At 50.5% G+C, this 13,464-nt stretch overlaps 2 protein-coding genes across 5 annotated transcripts in view; one reads left to right on the forward strand and one right to left on the reverse strand.

Moving 5' to 3' along the window:
* The window catches only part of ATP6V1A (ATPase H+ transporting V1 subunit A), a 32,138-nt gene extending 25,686 nt beyond the window's left edge, over window positions 1-6,452 (forward strand). For both annotated transcript variants that reach the window (XM_075437643.1, XM_075437649.1), the window contains exons 14-15: window positions 2,135-2,306; window positions 4,188-6,452. In XM_075437643.1, the coding sequence (XP_075293758.1) occupies window positions 2,135-2,306; window positions 4,188-4,280 (265 nt within the window). In that variant the 3' untranslated portion in view covers window positions 4,281-6,452. The remainder of the gene's footprint in view (window positions 1-2,134; window positions 2,307-4,187) is intronic.
* A 243-nt stretch (window positions 6,453-6,695) lies between these two features.
* Window positions 6,696-10,973, reverse strand: DUSP12 (dual specificity phosphatase 12). Of its 3 annotated transcripts, none has more exons than XM_075437662.1 (6): window positions 10,687-10,973; window positions 10,483-10,596; window positions 10,284-10,402; window positions 8,887-8,983; window positions 7,975-8,161; window positions 6,696-7,420 (listed from the first exon to the last, which is right to left on the reverse strand). In XM_075437662.1, exons 1-6 carry the CDS (start codon window positions 10,953-10,955, stop codon window positions 7,259-7,261), a joined length of 948 nt encoding a protein of 315 aa, XP_075293777.1. In that variant the 5' UTR covers window positions 10,956-10,973; the 3' UTR covers window positions 6,696-7,258. The 3 variants fall into 3 exon arrangements, with proteins under 3 accessions (XP_075293777.1, XP_075293784.1, XP_075293791.1); XM_075437676.1 differs by having other exon boundaries at window positions 7,333-7,420; window positions 7,975-8,166; XM_075437669.1 differs by lacking the exon at window positions 10,483-10,596.
* Window positions 10,974-13,464: the final 2,491 nt, after the last annotated feature.

Genomic DNA, 13,464 nt, shown 5'->3' on the forward strand with positions numbered 1-13,464 from the left:
GTGCTTAGGTAGACCACTGAACAGTGCATTCATGTTGTCTTACCCAAGGCATGTAGACCTTTTCCGAATGCAGTCACACCCTTTGTGACTTCTTTGTGGCTACTCCTAGACAAGCTGGCAGCTCATGACTAAGACAGGTGTACTCCTTGCTGGATAAAAAACTGGCTGGATGGCCAAGCCCAGAGAGTTGTGGTGAACAGAGTTAAATCCAGTTGGTGGCCGGTCACGAGTGGTGTTCCCCAGGCCTCAGTTTTGGGGCCAGTTCTGTTCAATATCTTCATCAATGAACTGGATGAGTGGATTGAGTGCTCCCTCGGTGAGTTTGCAGATGACACCAAATTGGGCGGGAGTGTTGATCTGCTTGAGGGTAGGAAGGCTCTGCAGAGCAACATGCAATGCCATGCAATGCCACAGGCTTGGGGAAGAGTGGGTGGAAAGCTGCCTGGCAGAAAATGGGGGGCACTGGTTGACAGCCGGCTGAACAGGAGCCAGCAGTGTGCCCAGGTGGCCAAGAAAGCCTGCGGCATCCTGGCTTGTATCAGGAATAGTGTGGGCAGCAGGAATAGGGAGGTGTTCGTGCCCCTGTACTCGGCACTGGTGAGGCTGCACCTCGAACACTGTGTTCAGTTTTGGGCCCCTCACTACAAGAAGGACATTGAGGTGCTGGAGCGTGTCCAGAGAAGGGCAACGAGGCTGGTGAAGGGTCTAGATAACAAGTCTTATGAGGAGCGGCTGAGGGAGCTGGGGTTGTTTAGTCTGGAGAAAAGGAGGCTGAGGGGAGCCCTTATCACTCTCTACAACTGCCTGAAAGGAGGCTGTAGTGAGGCAGGTGTAGGTCTCTTCTCCCCAGTAACGAGCGATAGGATGAGAGGAAATGGCCTCAAGCTGTGCCAAGGGAGGTTTAGATTGGATATTAGGAAAAATTTCTTTACTGAAATAGTGGTTCAGGCATTGGAACAGGCTGCCCAGGGAGGTGGTGGAGTCACCATCCCTGGACGTGTTCAAAAGAACTTGTAGATGTGGCACTTCAGGACATGGTTTAGTAGGTATGGTGGTGTTGAGTTGGCGATTGGACTGGATGATCTTAGAGGCCTCTTCCAACCTTAATGATTATATGATTTGAGTTTCTCAGGCCCTTATCTGTTGTTCAGTTAGCCAGTATTTCTGCAATAGCATGTCCTCCTGAGGAGGAGGAGAGGACCACTTTATTTTCACAGTCAACACCCAAAGTCTTCCTGTTTATTCTAGCAATGCATGGGGGACTGCAAGAATCTTCTTTCAGTTACCGTTGCATAATTCTTGAGAAAGTTTGATCCATCAAAAAAACTTACTGGATCTTTTCCCTAGCACAGTTCTTATTATCCCTGTCTGCTTTGCTTCCTTGTGTTTTAACAGCCTGACAAGGGGGCCTGTTGTACTTCATCTCACTCCCCAGCCCAGGTAGATCAGGAGGTCTTGAATACTTCATCACTAAAAATGTAGACGTACGCCATTCTGTGATGGTGTGTGCCTTTGGTTAGGGTACTAAGGCAGGTGTACTTGCATGCGACAGGGAAGCACAGGAGGTAGCACGATGTAGTGTGTAAATAATAACGATGTACCTTCCGTGGCAGTCATCTACTCATTAAAAATGGAGCTCTCTGTGTATGGAGTGCTCTTGTCACAGAAACACTCCTTTTCCTGTGAGCAAAGAAACTTGCAGAGCTGTCAGGTCATCCCAGGCTGCTTGGAGGAAGCTTGCTCCCGCGATGGACAAAACAGGAAGGAGGAATTCCGTTGGCTGCTCTGGTGTTTTCCCTTTCTCGTTAGTATTGGCACAGATTGAAATGTGAGACTTGTACAGCGATGGTTCCTGTTGTCTCCTGCTTTGCTCAGTGTTTGGCTGCTGCTTCAGAAACGTCGCTTCAGGAGGACTCTCAGCCTATGGTTTGCCTATTTAAAAATGTGAGGCCTGTCAGAGGCAGTCTCTGTCCTTTGACGGTAGCTATCAAAAGTATCTTTCAAAAGTACCTGGAGTAGAGCAGGCTAGCACTCTTTCTGTCAGGTGAGGATTCAGAGTTGGGAAGGCCAGGAGCAAAGGCTTCTCCTGTTAACTGTTCCAAGATGCCTGACAGATCCTTTTGTGTTCCATCAGGTTCTGCCCTTTCTATAAAACAGTGGGAATGCTTTCCAATATGATTGCATTTTATGACATGGCACGCCGTGCTGTAGAAACCACAGCCCAGAGTGACAATAAGATCACATGGTCCATCATCCGGGAGAACATGAGCGAAATCCTCTACAGACTTACCTCCATGAAGTTCAAGGTATGTTTGTAAGGAGCTGGGTTGTGCTGCTTTCTGTGAGCTGCCAGTGCCTCTGAAAGGCCGTTACTCAGCGGTGGTCATCAGTTGCCTTAGATAAAGATCTACGAACAGAGACTTTGTGCAATCATTTTGAACACACTTAAGAAGTGGTTTTTATTCATGAGCACAGGAATGGTCAGTACAGAAATCTAGTTGGGTGGAGCTGGCCACAGAGCCTTGGCAACCCCACCTTCAGGTAGTCCCTTTAATACATATATTCATGGCAATAGTACAAGCACCTTTCCTGTTTGTTTTGGAGTATTTGTAATAAAAAAATTCTGTAAAAAAAAAAAAAAAAAAAAAATTTGCAATGTTCTAAGGAGACTGTTAGCAGATAAAAGCGGCCTCAGTTTAAAATCCAGGAATGTGCTAAAAAGTGAATGATGGAAAACCTGATCAAGCTATTTTAAATAGAAGTTAAGGGAAGAAATGCTAGTCTCCTGCAGTAATACGCGATGTCCGCTGTGTCTGGCTTCAGGGCCTAAGGCAGGTAACTAGAAGGAGAGGAAGGGAGGAGTAACTTCTACATTGGCTAAACTAAAAACAAGTGGCTTGGAGCGTCTGCTCTGGGTAACTTCAGTACCCATCTTTTTAGAGGACAGCTTTCCTAAAACTTACCTGTAGCGTGCTGGTGTAGCAGTTAGTGGTAGGACAGTAATCTGTGGTGATGGCTGATGTTAAAGTAGCTAAGGAATATTCTCTATGAAGTATGATGCTTATTCTGTTATACCTCTTATAAGCCAATATTGCAAATCTTTCAAGAACAAATACCGTAAGATAAAATTACGTTTAAAATTAAGTGTTTTGGCACGCCAAGGTGTTCCGTTCCTGCAGAGTACTGGCTTGTTTCTGCAGTAAGCAGATCCCTGGTATGTATTCTCAGAGCATCAAGAACACAACAGGATACACATGAGCTTCTTTGAGAGCTGGTTATACAGAGATAGGGGAAATTTTTACAAACCTTGGCCACCAGCAGCCATCTGGCATACAGCAGAGCGGTAGACAGCGTAGCTGAGAAAGGGAATCCAGAGGGTGAACACGTTAAGTGGAGCTGGCCCTCTAATACAGTTACGAAAGGAAAATTGTATTTCCTGGGTAACAGTTTAAAAGGCATGGGAATGTAAATGTCCCGCATCCTGTGGTCTGTGTACTTTGGAGAGACAATGAAGAAGTGCATCCACACACGTAAGTCCTCTGTCTTTCCTAAGAGCTGCACTGACCCGGAGGAACACAGCACTGAGAGGGGGATGGTGAAGACATTGAACAGATGGCACAGCTTGGCAGTTAAGGCTGCTTTCAGGGGAGGCCTTGCAGCCTCAGAGCGAAGCTGATTGTTACGATTTCACAGTAAGATTTTAACTGGAACCGAATGACTTCTGAGTGACGACAAAATAACTCTTGCACCTATAGAGGATGCACCTCAGAAAGTACAGCAGAGCATTTCTGAGTCGCAAAGATCCTTACTCCGTTTGGTTTGAGGATAGGAGCTGGTACTAATCACTGCAGCTTTTGAATGACACAGCATCAGCTAAGACCCTCAGTGTTACTGAATCCTCTCCAAATCAGTTGTTTTTCAATAAAGCAAGCGCTGCTCTTGGAAAAGAATTTTCTGTCCAGTATCCATTCTGCCTGCTCACTGAACATGGAAATAGGATGAGATTTGTGGCTGTTGGTGAGACAGACAGGAGGCGGAGATGGAGCTATAATGCCTGCTCTGCAGCTAGCAAGTGCTAATCCTGAGGTCGAGAAATTACAGCACTGGCAGAGCAGGGTTGTCGTAAGTACCCGAGGCTTTTCCGGACAGAAAAGGAACTTCTGTTCATTTGCTCTGATGTCTTTCAGGACCCGGTCAAAGACGGTGAAACAAAAATCAAGGCGGACTATGCTCAGCTGTTTGAGGACATGCAGAATGCATTTCGCAGTCTGGAAGACTAGACTCGACCTCTGTGACCACTCCAGTTTGTCCTTTCAATTCCTCATCTCAACTCCTCTGCTTCCCTACCTTACAAGAACGATGCAACAGTACTTGAGTTGATAAATAGCCCTGTGTTTTCCCTGTTCATACTCAGAGTGTCCTTACAAAACATTCCTCTTAGTTTGTGTTTGGCATTGCTTTGTGTGTCTGAAATGGTGGGTGATGTGTGAATGGGCCTGGCTGAGGAAACGCTGTTGTACACTTCTAGGGTGGGAAAAGCATCGCCTCGCCTCTCCCAGCTCTCTTGGTAACCGGTCTTTCACCTTGGGACGCAACCAGTTGAGCTGTACTGGCAGAGGAGGTGTAGGTCTTAAAGCAGTCACGCGGTACGTTCTGAGCTGGCAAGGGTAAGGGTATTTACATCTGGCTTTTTGGTAAGTGACTATCGTGACGCAGAACTCCCTATGCTCAAATGGAATTTTTGACCATATTCTGATATGTTGATACAAATGAAAATTATTCACTACTCTGTCCCTTCTGCAACCCTCAGCTGAGTCCATTGATATCGAAATGTGGTAGTTCTAGATCTCTCCAAGAAGGGACTAATTAGAAGATGAGCATGTACAGGCAACCAGTATACTTTTGTACACTGGAGAAATAGAATTTTATTTTCCTACTTAATACAGATAGAACTGTTGGACTTGGGTGTCAGCTAAAATCAAAGCCAAAGGTGCTCAGCTTCTAGCAGAATTTTACCTTCTTTGCCTCCCACTTGCCCCACAGAATTTCATGACACTTGGCTGCTGTAGTTTGTGAAGCTCGTGACTGCTGCCGTGTACTGCAGGACACGCACAGCACGGGGATGCCCCCCGGGGACCCAGCCCTTCCTCAGCAGCGCTCTGCCTGCCAGCGCAGCTGCCTCCAGTGCAATGCCCTGGTCACGCTAAGGAGAGGAACACGCGTGCTTACCCTTCTTCCTCCACCTGTGTGCACGTGGCCTGTCTGGCGGTGGCACAGAAGGTCCCCAGTTCTGTGTGGGAGGAATGTGCGATGCTACACCTCTGGGGGCGGGGGATGCACGGGGGAAGGCTGACAAGTACAAAATGTATTTACTCCTGCCTCGGTTATGATGCAAGAGAAACCAGTGACTCTGGTCTTGTGCTCTGGAAGCACTCTGTCAGGCAGCTGACACTGCTGTGTCTTGGGCTTGTTTATTGGCAAAGCCGGTATGAGATAAGGAATGAGCACAGAGCAGCCTTTCTGTCAAACTCCAAGAGTCCAGCACCCCTATCGTGGCTGCAGGGTGAGAGGGAGACCAACGTTCTCTCCCTCTTCAGGATCTGCCTCTCGCTTCTGTCAGGTGGCACCCAGGGCTGCTGTCGTGCAGCGCTCTGTGGCCAGGTGGGTTCCAGCTGACGTCCACTGCTTTGTGACAGTCGTGGAACAGTAACCTGACCGTTGCGGGTGACGCCATGGCAGTGGCGTGGCTGCGTAAGCATTAATTCTGAAGTATTTCCTGCCAGCTTTGAACAGTAGTGATGCAAAGGGATCTGTGCTACGGACCAAATGCTGCCACTTCCATGATGGTATCAACTGGCTGTTTGTCAGGGGGAGCCCAGTTGAAACTTAAAGGGATTAACTATTTTTGGTTCTCCCTAAAGAAGCTACTCCTCCAGCTGATATTCTGGTAGTGAATGGTTAAGTTTACAGCTCACTAAACTTTCGGTGTATGCTGCTTGTGAGCATGTGTGAATGAGTAGTCACCATCCAAGCCCTTGCTGGGTTCCTCATCGTTCGTACTCGTCACCACTGTACTATGTAGCATTTCATGCTAGAAACCAGATGTTCTTATCTCTAAATAGAGGATGTTATAAACTTTACAGAAGATGTCTAAGATAATGCAGTTCTAATATTTATTGTGCTGTACCTGGCCCTGAAGTGTGACCAGTTCAAACAGTTTCATATATATATTTTTGTCTTTTTTTTGTTTCGTGTCTGTTTTCAGTGTTGAAATTCTGATGTTCACTGTGTCCTGCAAGTCTTACCTCCACAGCTGGGGGAGGAATTAAGACAGGCGGAACCCCACCACCTACTTTATCTTGTATATTTCATAATGAATATTGCTGGAAGTTGTGTAAAAAAAAATTTAAAAAAAACCCTGAAGTCAATGAAAATAAAATGGATTTAAAGTAGGTCTTATCTGCCCTATTTTCTTACGTCAAACCAAACCTGTGCCACAGTGGCACACACAGCATACCATCAGGAAAGCTCACAGCTTGCTTAAAATCTTACTTCATCCTTTTAGGGATTTCTTTAAAACTGTAAGCAACAATTTGGCAGGTATACTTTACTTCAGTTCTCCTGTTCCAGTACAGCTTGCATAATCTCCTTGGACATTACATGAAAGAGTTAGAATGTAATAATTATTCTTGGGGTAGAGATTTTTACGTCTACTTTTATTACAATAAAACTGTAAACTTTTTGCTGCTAGTAGATGCCATGCATGCTAATGCAACAATTGTAATTGTACCATTTTATGGCACTTTGCTAAGCCTCAAAATAAGTCCCTGCTGCGTACCTCATGTTGTGGAATATACCTCCTAAAATCTCAGCTGTGTGTTTCAGACAAACCAAGGGGAACTTCTGGATGGGAAGATAAGCAGCACTGCTGGCCCCTGCCCCAAAGTAACATGTTAGCATTCCTTTTAAATAAGGAGTTGAGACCTTTGGTGAATAGCAACAGATGAAGTGAGAAAATACTAAAAAAACCCCATTCAGGCATTTTTGTACGTGTTTGACCACTGTGTAACACCTTGCTGAAGGAAGTGTTTTGCTGTTTTATATAGATAAGAGGTACAGCAAGCTCGAACTGAGCAGACGTTCAAGTAATTCCACCGCATTACAACGGGGTGGAAGACTCAAGCTCACCCCTGGCAACCACAGACTAGCCAGCAGTTCTCTGCAGACCTTAAGAAACCCACTGAGAGAGGTGAAGAGTTCAGGTTTCAGCAGCTTGGCAGTTACCAGCCGGCAGCGTCCTCACTTCATCCACTCGGCTTTTGTGGATCTGGAAGGCGGGTGTCACCCAGCGGCCGCAGGAGCACTGCTCGCCCCGCCAGCTGAAGGAGCCCAGCTTCGACGTGCACTTGGGACACAGAAGCTGCAAGAAAAACCACATGACCCACTCTTAAGGGGCACGCAGCTGTAGGTCTATTTAAAACAGGCTTCTATGGCACATTAAATTGTAGCAACCTGCGCTGAGCCAGCTCCTTCCCTTGTAACACTTCACAGAAGCTAAATGGGCTGCAAAAGGGGCAGAAAAGCTAAACTGGTACGGCTATTCAGCCCTGGGGTGCAGCAGGCACCTGTGTCAGCAGAAGGGAGGGTGTGGAAACGCAGCTCCTCAGACCTAGTGTGGTTCCAGCACAGAGCTGTCACTCTGGAAAGCCTCAGTCAGCCTGGAAGCACAACAGGTTTTGTAAGTCCCACAAACTTCTCACACTAAACCAGCAGAAAATGCCTCCAATGAGATCACCAGCTCAATTTCCTTTTGAAAGGATGTTTAACATTTAAGAATCTGGGTCCCTGGGGGGGGGGGGCAGGGTCGCATCAGGGAACAGAAACAGTTTGTTTTTGTACAAAAAAAAAAAAAAAAAACAACAAACCCCACAAACCCCAAGCATCCAAAACATTAAAGCGCGTGCTCCCCTTCACCTGTCCTTCCATTACACCGAGCAACGCCGGCTCCATCCACTGCACGGGCTCGGTGAAGTAAGAGGTACACTTCTCACGGCCATCGCTGCAAAGCTGAGCAGAGTCCGTTCCCCTCTTGTGGGCAAAGGCCGTCGGTCCACTTCCTTCCGTGTGGGACAAAATGCTGGAACTACGGAACAGAGCGCGCCTGCCCTCCACGACAGAGGGGGGAAAAGAAGTTAAATAGTTGGGTTTTTTACTGGGGAAAGCTACAGACAATAGAAAACAGGGACATGGACATCTTGACATTAAGTAAGTAAATAGGATTACAAATCCTACATTTTTTTCATTCAGTCTAGAAGGTTAACAGGCCCTGACTGTGTTCAGGGCTGCCTAACAAATCTAGTGATTTGTGTAGTTTTGGGCTCAGTCCCACAGCTGTATGCTGTCTCCTGTATAGATCTATTTTTAAACAATTCCTGCCTACTAAAACTTTAAATCTACACTCATATACTTGAAGAAACCTACACCTAAGAAATTGCAGGATTATTCAATTTCACTTTAAGCAGTCCGTGAAAGGTGGTTAAAATGCAGTAAACCCCAAAATCTACAAGTTTCTTCTGGAGAAACCTATTGTTAAACTCAAAGTTACAGTTTCAGAGCAAGAAACTTCGCAGAGTCAAGCAGACTTATGCCTGCCTATAGAATGTGGCAGGTTAGGCTGCACAAGTGCTGCACAACTTGAAGGAATAAAAAGTTTTGTATTTCATAGGATACTTCATCTAATTTTTTGTTGCATACGCTGTATGGAAACTTAGGCAAGAGCTCATCCCTGTCCTGACAATAGTGACATGGCCATTGATTTACACAGGCTATTTTTCTTGAGTCGATTTCAAAATGACATTTTATGGAGAAAAATAAAAGGTTCAGTACCTACACTTCCTGCACCTGTAGAGAACCTCTGTGTTTGGAGTCTGACATACGCTGGTTGGATCAACAGCGAAGACTTCTTGGGGCAAGTCCTGAAGTTCTGCAGAGGGGTCAGTACGAAGTTGTGAATCAGATCAATGCAGCCACGCTGCATTTCTGTGGGACAAGACAGTGCTGCGCCTCTGCCCAGTCATGGCGTGCAGAAGCCACCTTCTCCGCATTCGTTTGTCCGCTCACCAGTTCCATTAGATACACTAAAAATGAAAGAGCCTCATCCCACCACACCTAAGACTGGGATTCCCTTAAAGCAGGGAACTGGGATCTAGACTTCGGCCTTAGCCATGGTAAAATAGTCGAATTTTGCTTTATGTTCTTACTTGAGCATAAACTAAAGACATAGGAGGAGTTAGAACAGGTCTGCCAATCTTTTAGAGCACTCAAATACAGAAAGTCAGCTTACGGATGGGAACCACTCAGGAGAACGGCACATTCAAGCAGACAGCACCGTCATGCTGAATCTGCAACACTGAGATCTTGCAAAACCACAATGGATTATTATTTTATTGTAAAATTGCACATATGCACACATATCTACTAGTCGATCTTTTGCAAATTCAAGTATGAAAGTTTACTTCATACCTTGATTTCAACTTTATCTCAGTTTTGTGAGTTATTTTTATTTTCTTCATTTCACTGATTTCTTTTAGAGGATGTTAAGTTTGCCTAGCCAGGTACGCAAAAATCAGGGAACAGATCAAGCTGACCTCTACCGTTTCTGCGTTTTGTCCCTCACAGGTCTCATCTCGCAGGCACATCTCAGACACTTTTTTCTCCACCGCTGAGCTACAGTTCCCTAGCAGCAGTGCGATGCGAACGTCTGCCTGGCCAGCTCCGGGCTCAGCCACTCTGAGGGCAACACCCAGTGTCAGCCACCTCCGGCACGGCCTTCTGCCTTCTTGGGGACCTTATCAATGCCTATAAATATCTCAATGGTGTCAGGAGGATGGGGCCAGACACTTCTCAGTGGTGCCCAGCGACAGGACAAGGGGCAATGGGCACAAACTGAGGCACAGGAAGTTCCGTCTGAACATGAGGAAGAACTTCTTCCCTCTGAGGGTGACGGAGCACTGGAACAGGCTGCCCAGGGAGGCTGTGGAGTCTCCTTCTCTGGAGATATTCAAGACCCGCCTGGACAAGGTCCTGTGCAGCCTGCTGTAGGTGACCCTGCTTCGGCAGGAGGGTTGGACCAGATGACCCACAGAGGTCCCTTCCAACCCCACCATCCTGTGATTCTGCGTTCCCTTCGGGACGGACTGGTCCCACCCGGGAGCACCCTCCCCGGGGAGCTCCCCCCGGCTCCAGCCCGATGCTGCTCGCCCCCCCCCGCCCCGGCCACTCACCCGGGTACCTCTCCGTGAGCGTCCGCAGCCGGTACCGCTTGTACAGGGCGCTGCCGCTGTCCACGGCGCAGCCCATGGCCTCGTAGAGCTTCAGCTGCCCCTGGAAACCGGGGTTCACCCTGCGGCGGGGGCGAGAGGAGAGCGGGGTGAGGGGGCGCGGGGTGAGGGGGCGCCGGGCGGGCGGGGGTCGGGGACCCACTCGGCGTCGGGTTTGGCGGCCCTGAGGGCGGCGTAGGCCTCCTCCCAGCCGAGCCCCTCCGTCTTCATGAGGTAGGCGGTCGCCACGGCCACGCTGCGGCTCACCCCGGCCTGGCTGCGAGGCAGAGGAGAGGCGCTCAGGCGCGGAGCCCGGCGGGGTCGGCCGCCCCGCCGCCCCCGCCGCCCCCGCCGCCCCGGCCCTCACCACCGGACGAGGACGGCGCCGCCGGCCGCCCGCGCCGCGCCGATGAAGGCTGCGCAGTCGTCCAGGCGGCTCAGCAGGTCGGCGCCGGGCTCGTCCCGCGCCCGGACGTGCATGGCCCGCACGCCCGGCACGGCCGGCGGCTCCTCCGCGTCCACCGTCAGCACCGCCACCACCCCCGCCGCCGCCAGCGACTCCGGGGACGAGCAGGACTCCGCGCCGCCCACGTAGAGCCCCGGCCGCACCGGCACCATCCCCGCTCCCGCCGACATGGCGCCGTGCGGCGCCGCCCCCAACATGGCGCCCGGCCTCCCGCTCCTTGGCTGCGCCGACGGGGCCGCGTTGCCACGGAGACGGCGGCGGCCGCGTTGTTCGCCGGGAGGCGGCACGCCGGGCCCGGCCTCCCCGGCCCTCCGCGGGCACGGACCCGAGCCCGAGCCCGGGCCCGGCCCCGGCCCCGACGGCAGGGGCCAGCCGGGAGCCGCCTGGGGAGGGCGGCGGGGCCCCCGTGGCGGGGGATGGGGGTGGCACCCGGGCCGGCGGCGATGGCGGCTGAGCCGGGAACCAGCGCCGGCCGCGGCAGGGACGGGAAACCTGGGAACTGGTGCCAGGGCGCGAGTTTCTTTTGCCCTTACCGGTGTTTAAGCAATAATTTCCCTAATAATCCTCAGACACCTGTGGGTGCCGGCGCAATTCTTCCCGCGTCCGCGAGCGTCCGTCTCACCTCGCCCTTTTTAAAACCGAGGGGTCTCCCACCTGCCCGTCCTGCTCCCTTACAAACGCTCGGGAAACAAATACGTAACGTTAAAGCATCTCCCAACATGTTGTTATTAAAATCCCATTATTTTTTAAATTAATCTTGTCTTTCCGAGGCCCCCGTTTCCTACTGTTTGTGTATTTTGCACTGACAATTTCTTTAACGTTGGAGATGGGGCAGAAATGGCTCCCAGGGGCTCTCAGGGTGGTTTTCCAGTCGCTGGCTCCTTCCGCGTGGAGCCGGTGGGCTGCTCTTTCGAGGTGGGTGCCTGGAGTTCGCTTCAGTGAGGGTCAGCGCAGACACAGCCCAGAGCTGAGCGCATCGACCCCAGGAAAACCCAGAGTCTGAGCTTCTCGTCGCGATTTCTGCTGTCCCGTGGAGCAGCCCTGCCATGCCAACGGCAAGCGTGGTGCGGGAAGGAGCCCCGGGGAGACCTGAGAAGCCACGCTGGGGTCCGGATTCGTGGTTGTGAATCGCCGGCTCGGAGGCTGAAACCAAACAGCAGGGCTGCGAGGAGCCGCCACCCCCGGTGCGATCCCCGGCTGCTTTGTAGCCCGGCCGCCGCGGGCGGGATGCTCCGTCTGAGCCAGTTTGCCCGCAGGAAATCAAGCACACGGAGAGCCTGCCGGGAAGTGCCTCGCCTTGCTGCTAAGGTCTGCGGCGGCACGACCGCATCGCGTCCGCCGAGGCGGGAGCGCGGCCGGCACGCAGCGGAAAGCCGACAGCAGTTGGGCTTAGCGCTGGCTTGAGGCTTCTCAATTTCTTCTTCATTACTGTGTCCAGTTCTGGGCTCCCCAGTTCAAGAAAGATGAAGAGCTACTGGAGAGAGTCCAGCGGAGGGCTACAAGGATGATGAGGGGACTGGAGCATCTCCCCTACGAGGAGAGGTTGAGGGAACTGGGCTTGTTCAGCCTGAAGAAGAGAAGGCTGCGAGGGGACCTTATAAATGCCTACAAATATCTGAAGGGTGGGTGTCAGGAGGATGGGGCCAAGCTCTTTTCAGTGGTGCCCAGTGACAGGACAAGGGGCAATGGGCACAAACTGAGGCACAGGAAGTTCCGTCTGAACATGAGGAAGAACTTCTTCCCTCTGAGGGTGACGGAGCACTGGAACAGGCTGCCCAGGGAGGTTGTGGAGTCTCCTTCTCTGGAGATATTCAAGACCCGCCTGGACAAGGTCCTGTGCAGCCTGCTGTAGGTGACCCTGCTTCGGCAGGGGGGTTGGACTAGATGACCCACAGAGGTCCCTTCCAACCCCTACTATTCTGTGATTCTGTGATTCTGTGATTCTCACCCAGGACTCAGACCGCAGGCGCCTTTCTACTGTCGCAGGTTTTGCGTCCCTGTGAACCTTTTTTGTGACGCACGTTATGATCTGGTTACGCTGCCCATTGCAACCCAGACTGGAAGCCAGACCAAATAATTCCTTCCTGGCCTGGTTCGAAACATCTGAATAGGCTCCTGCCGCTGAAAATCAAATGTCTGGCCCAGCTTGAAAGCTGCCCCACTCCTCTGTTTTATGGTAGCTCTCATGCAACAAGTAGATTTTGAACTGTAAAACAGGAATTGGAACTAAATCCAGATTTTTATCCTGATCTCTTACCGTTAACTGGGCCATGACTTGGATTCAGCACTGAAATCCGATGCAGCATAGACAAAAGGCATCCCATCTTCTGGCAATCTTCCTTGATTCCAAGGTTAGTTACATGTCACTCCACTGAAGACTATGGGGCACTGCAGAAATCGTGGTGTTGCCACTTTTTTTCTGCCCGTCATAAGGTTCACATCTGTTCTGTGGTGAAAGGAGACAGAGCACTCACTTCTGCCCCCATAGGTAAGGGTGCTCTCCCTTAGCTCTTAGCAGGACACCGGTGCAAAACGTTACCACCCAACACATCACAGGCCTTAGCTTCTCCTTCTTGTCTCCAGAGATCACAACACTTCACTTCCTCCCCCAGCCTTGTTGTCCAAAGGGATTCCTACCACGTAGCTTCAAGTTTTACCCAGCATAGCCAGACAGACCCG

This window comes from Opisthocomus hoazin, chromosome 1, assembly GCF_030867145.1.
Source record: "Opisthocomus hoazin isolate bOpiHoa1 chromosome 1, bOpiHoa1.hap1, whole genome shotgun sequence".
Lineage (NCBI taxonomy): Eukaryota > Metazoa > Chordata > Aves > Opisthocomiformes > Opisthocomidae > Opisthocomus > Opisthocomus hoazin.

Coding starts and splice junctions, on each gene's coding strand:
- DUSP12 (XM_075437662.1), bottom strand. CDS start 10,955: ATGTCGGCGGGAGCGGGGATGGTGCCGGTGCGGCCGGGGCTCTACGTG. Junction 10,403..10,482: donor GCCGCCAAACCCGACGCCGA/GTGGGTCCCCGA, acceptor CCCCCGCCGCAG/GGTGAACCCCGGTTTCCAGG. Junction 8,162..8,886: donor TACAGGTGCAGGAAGTGTAG/GTACTGAACCTT, acceptor CGTGGAGGGCAG/GCGCGCTCTGTTCCGTAGTT.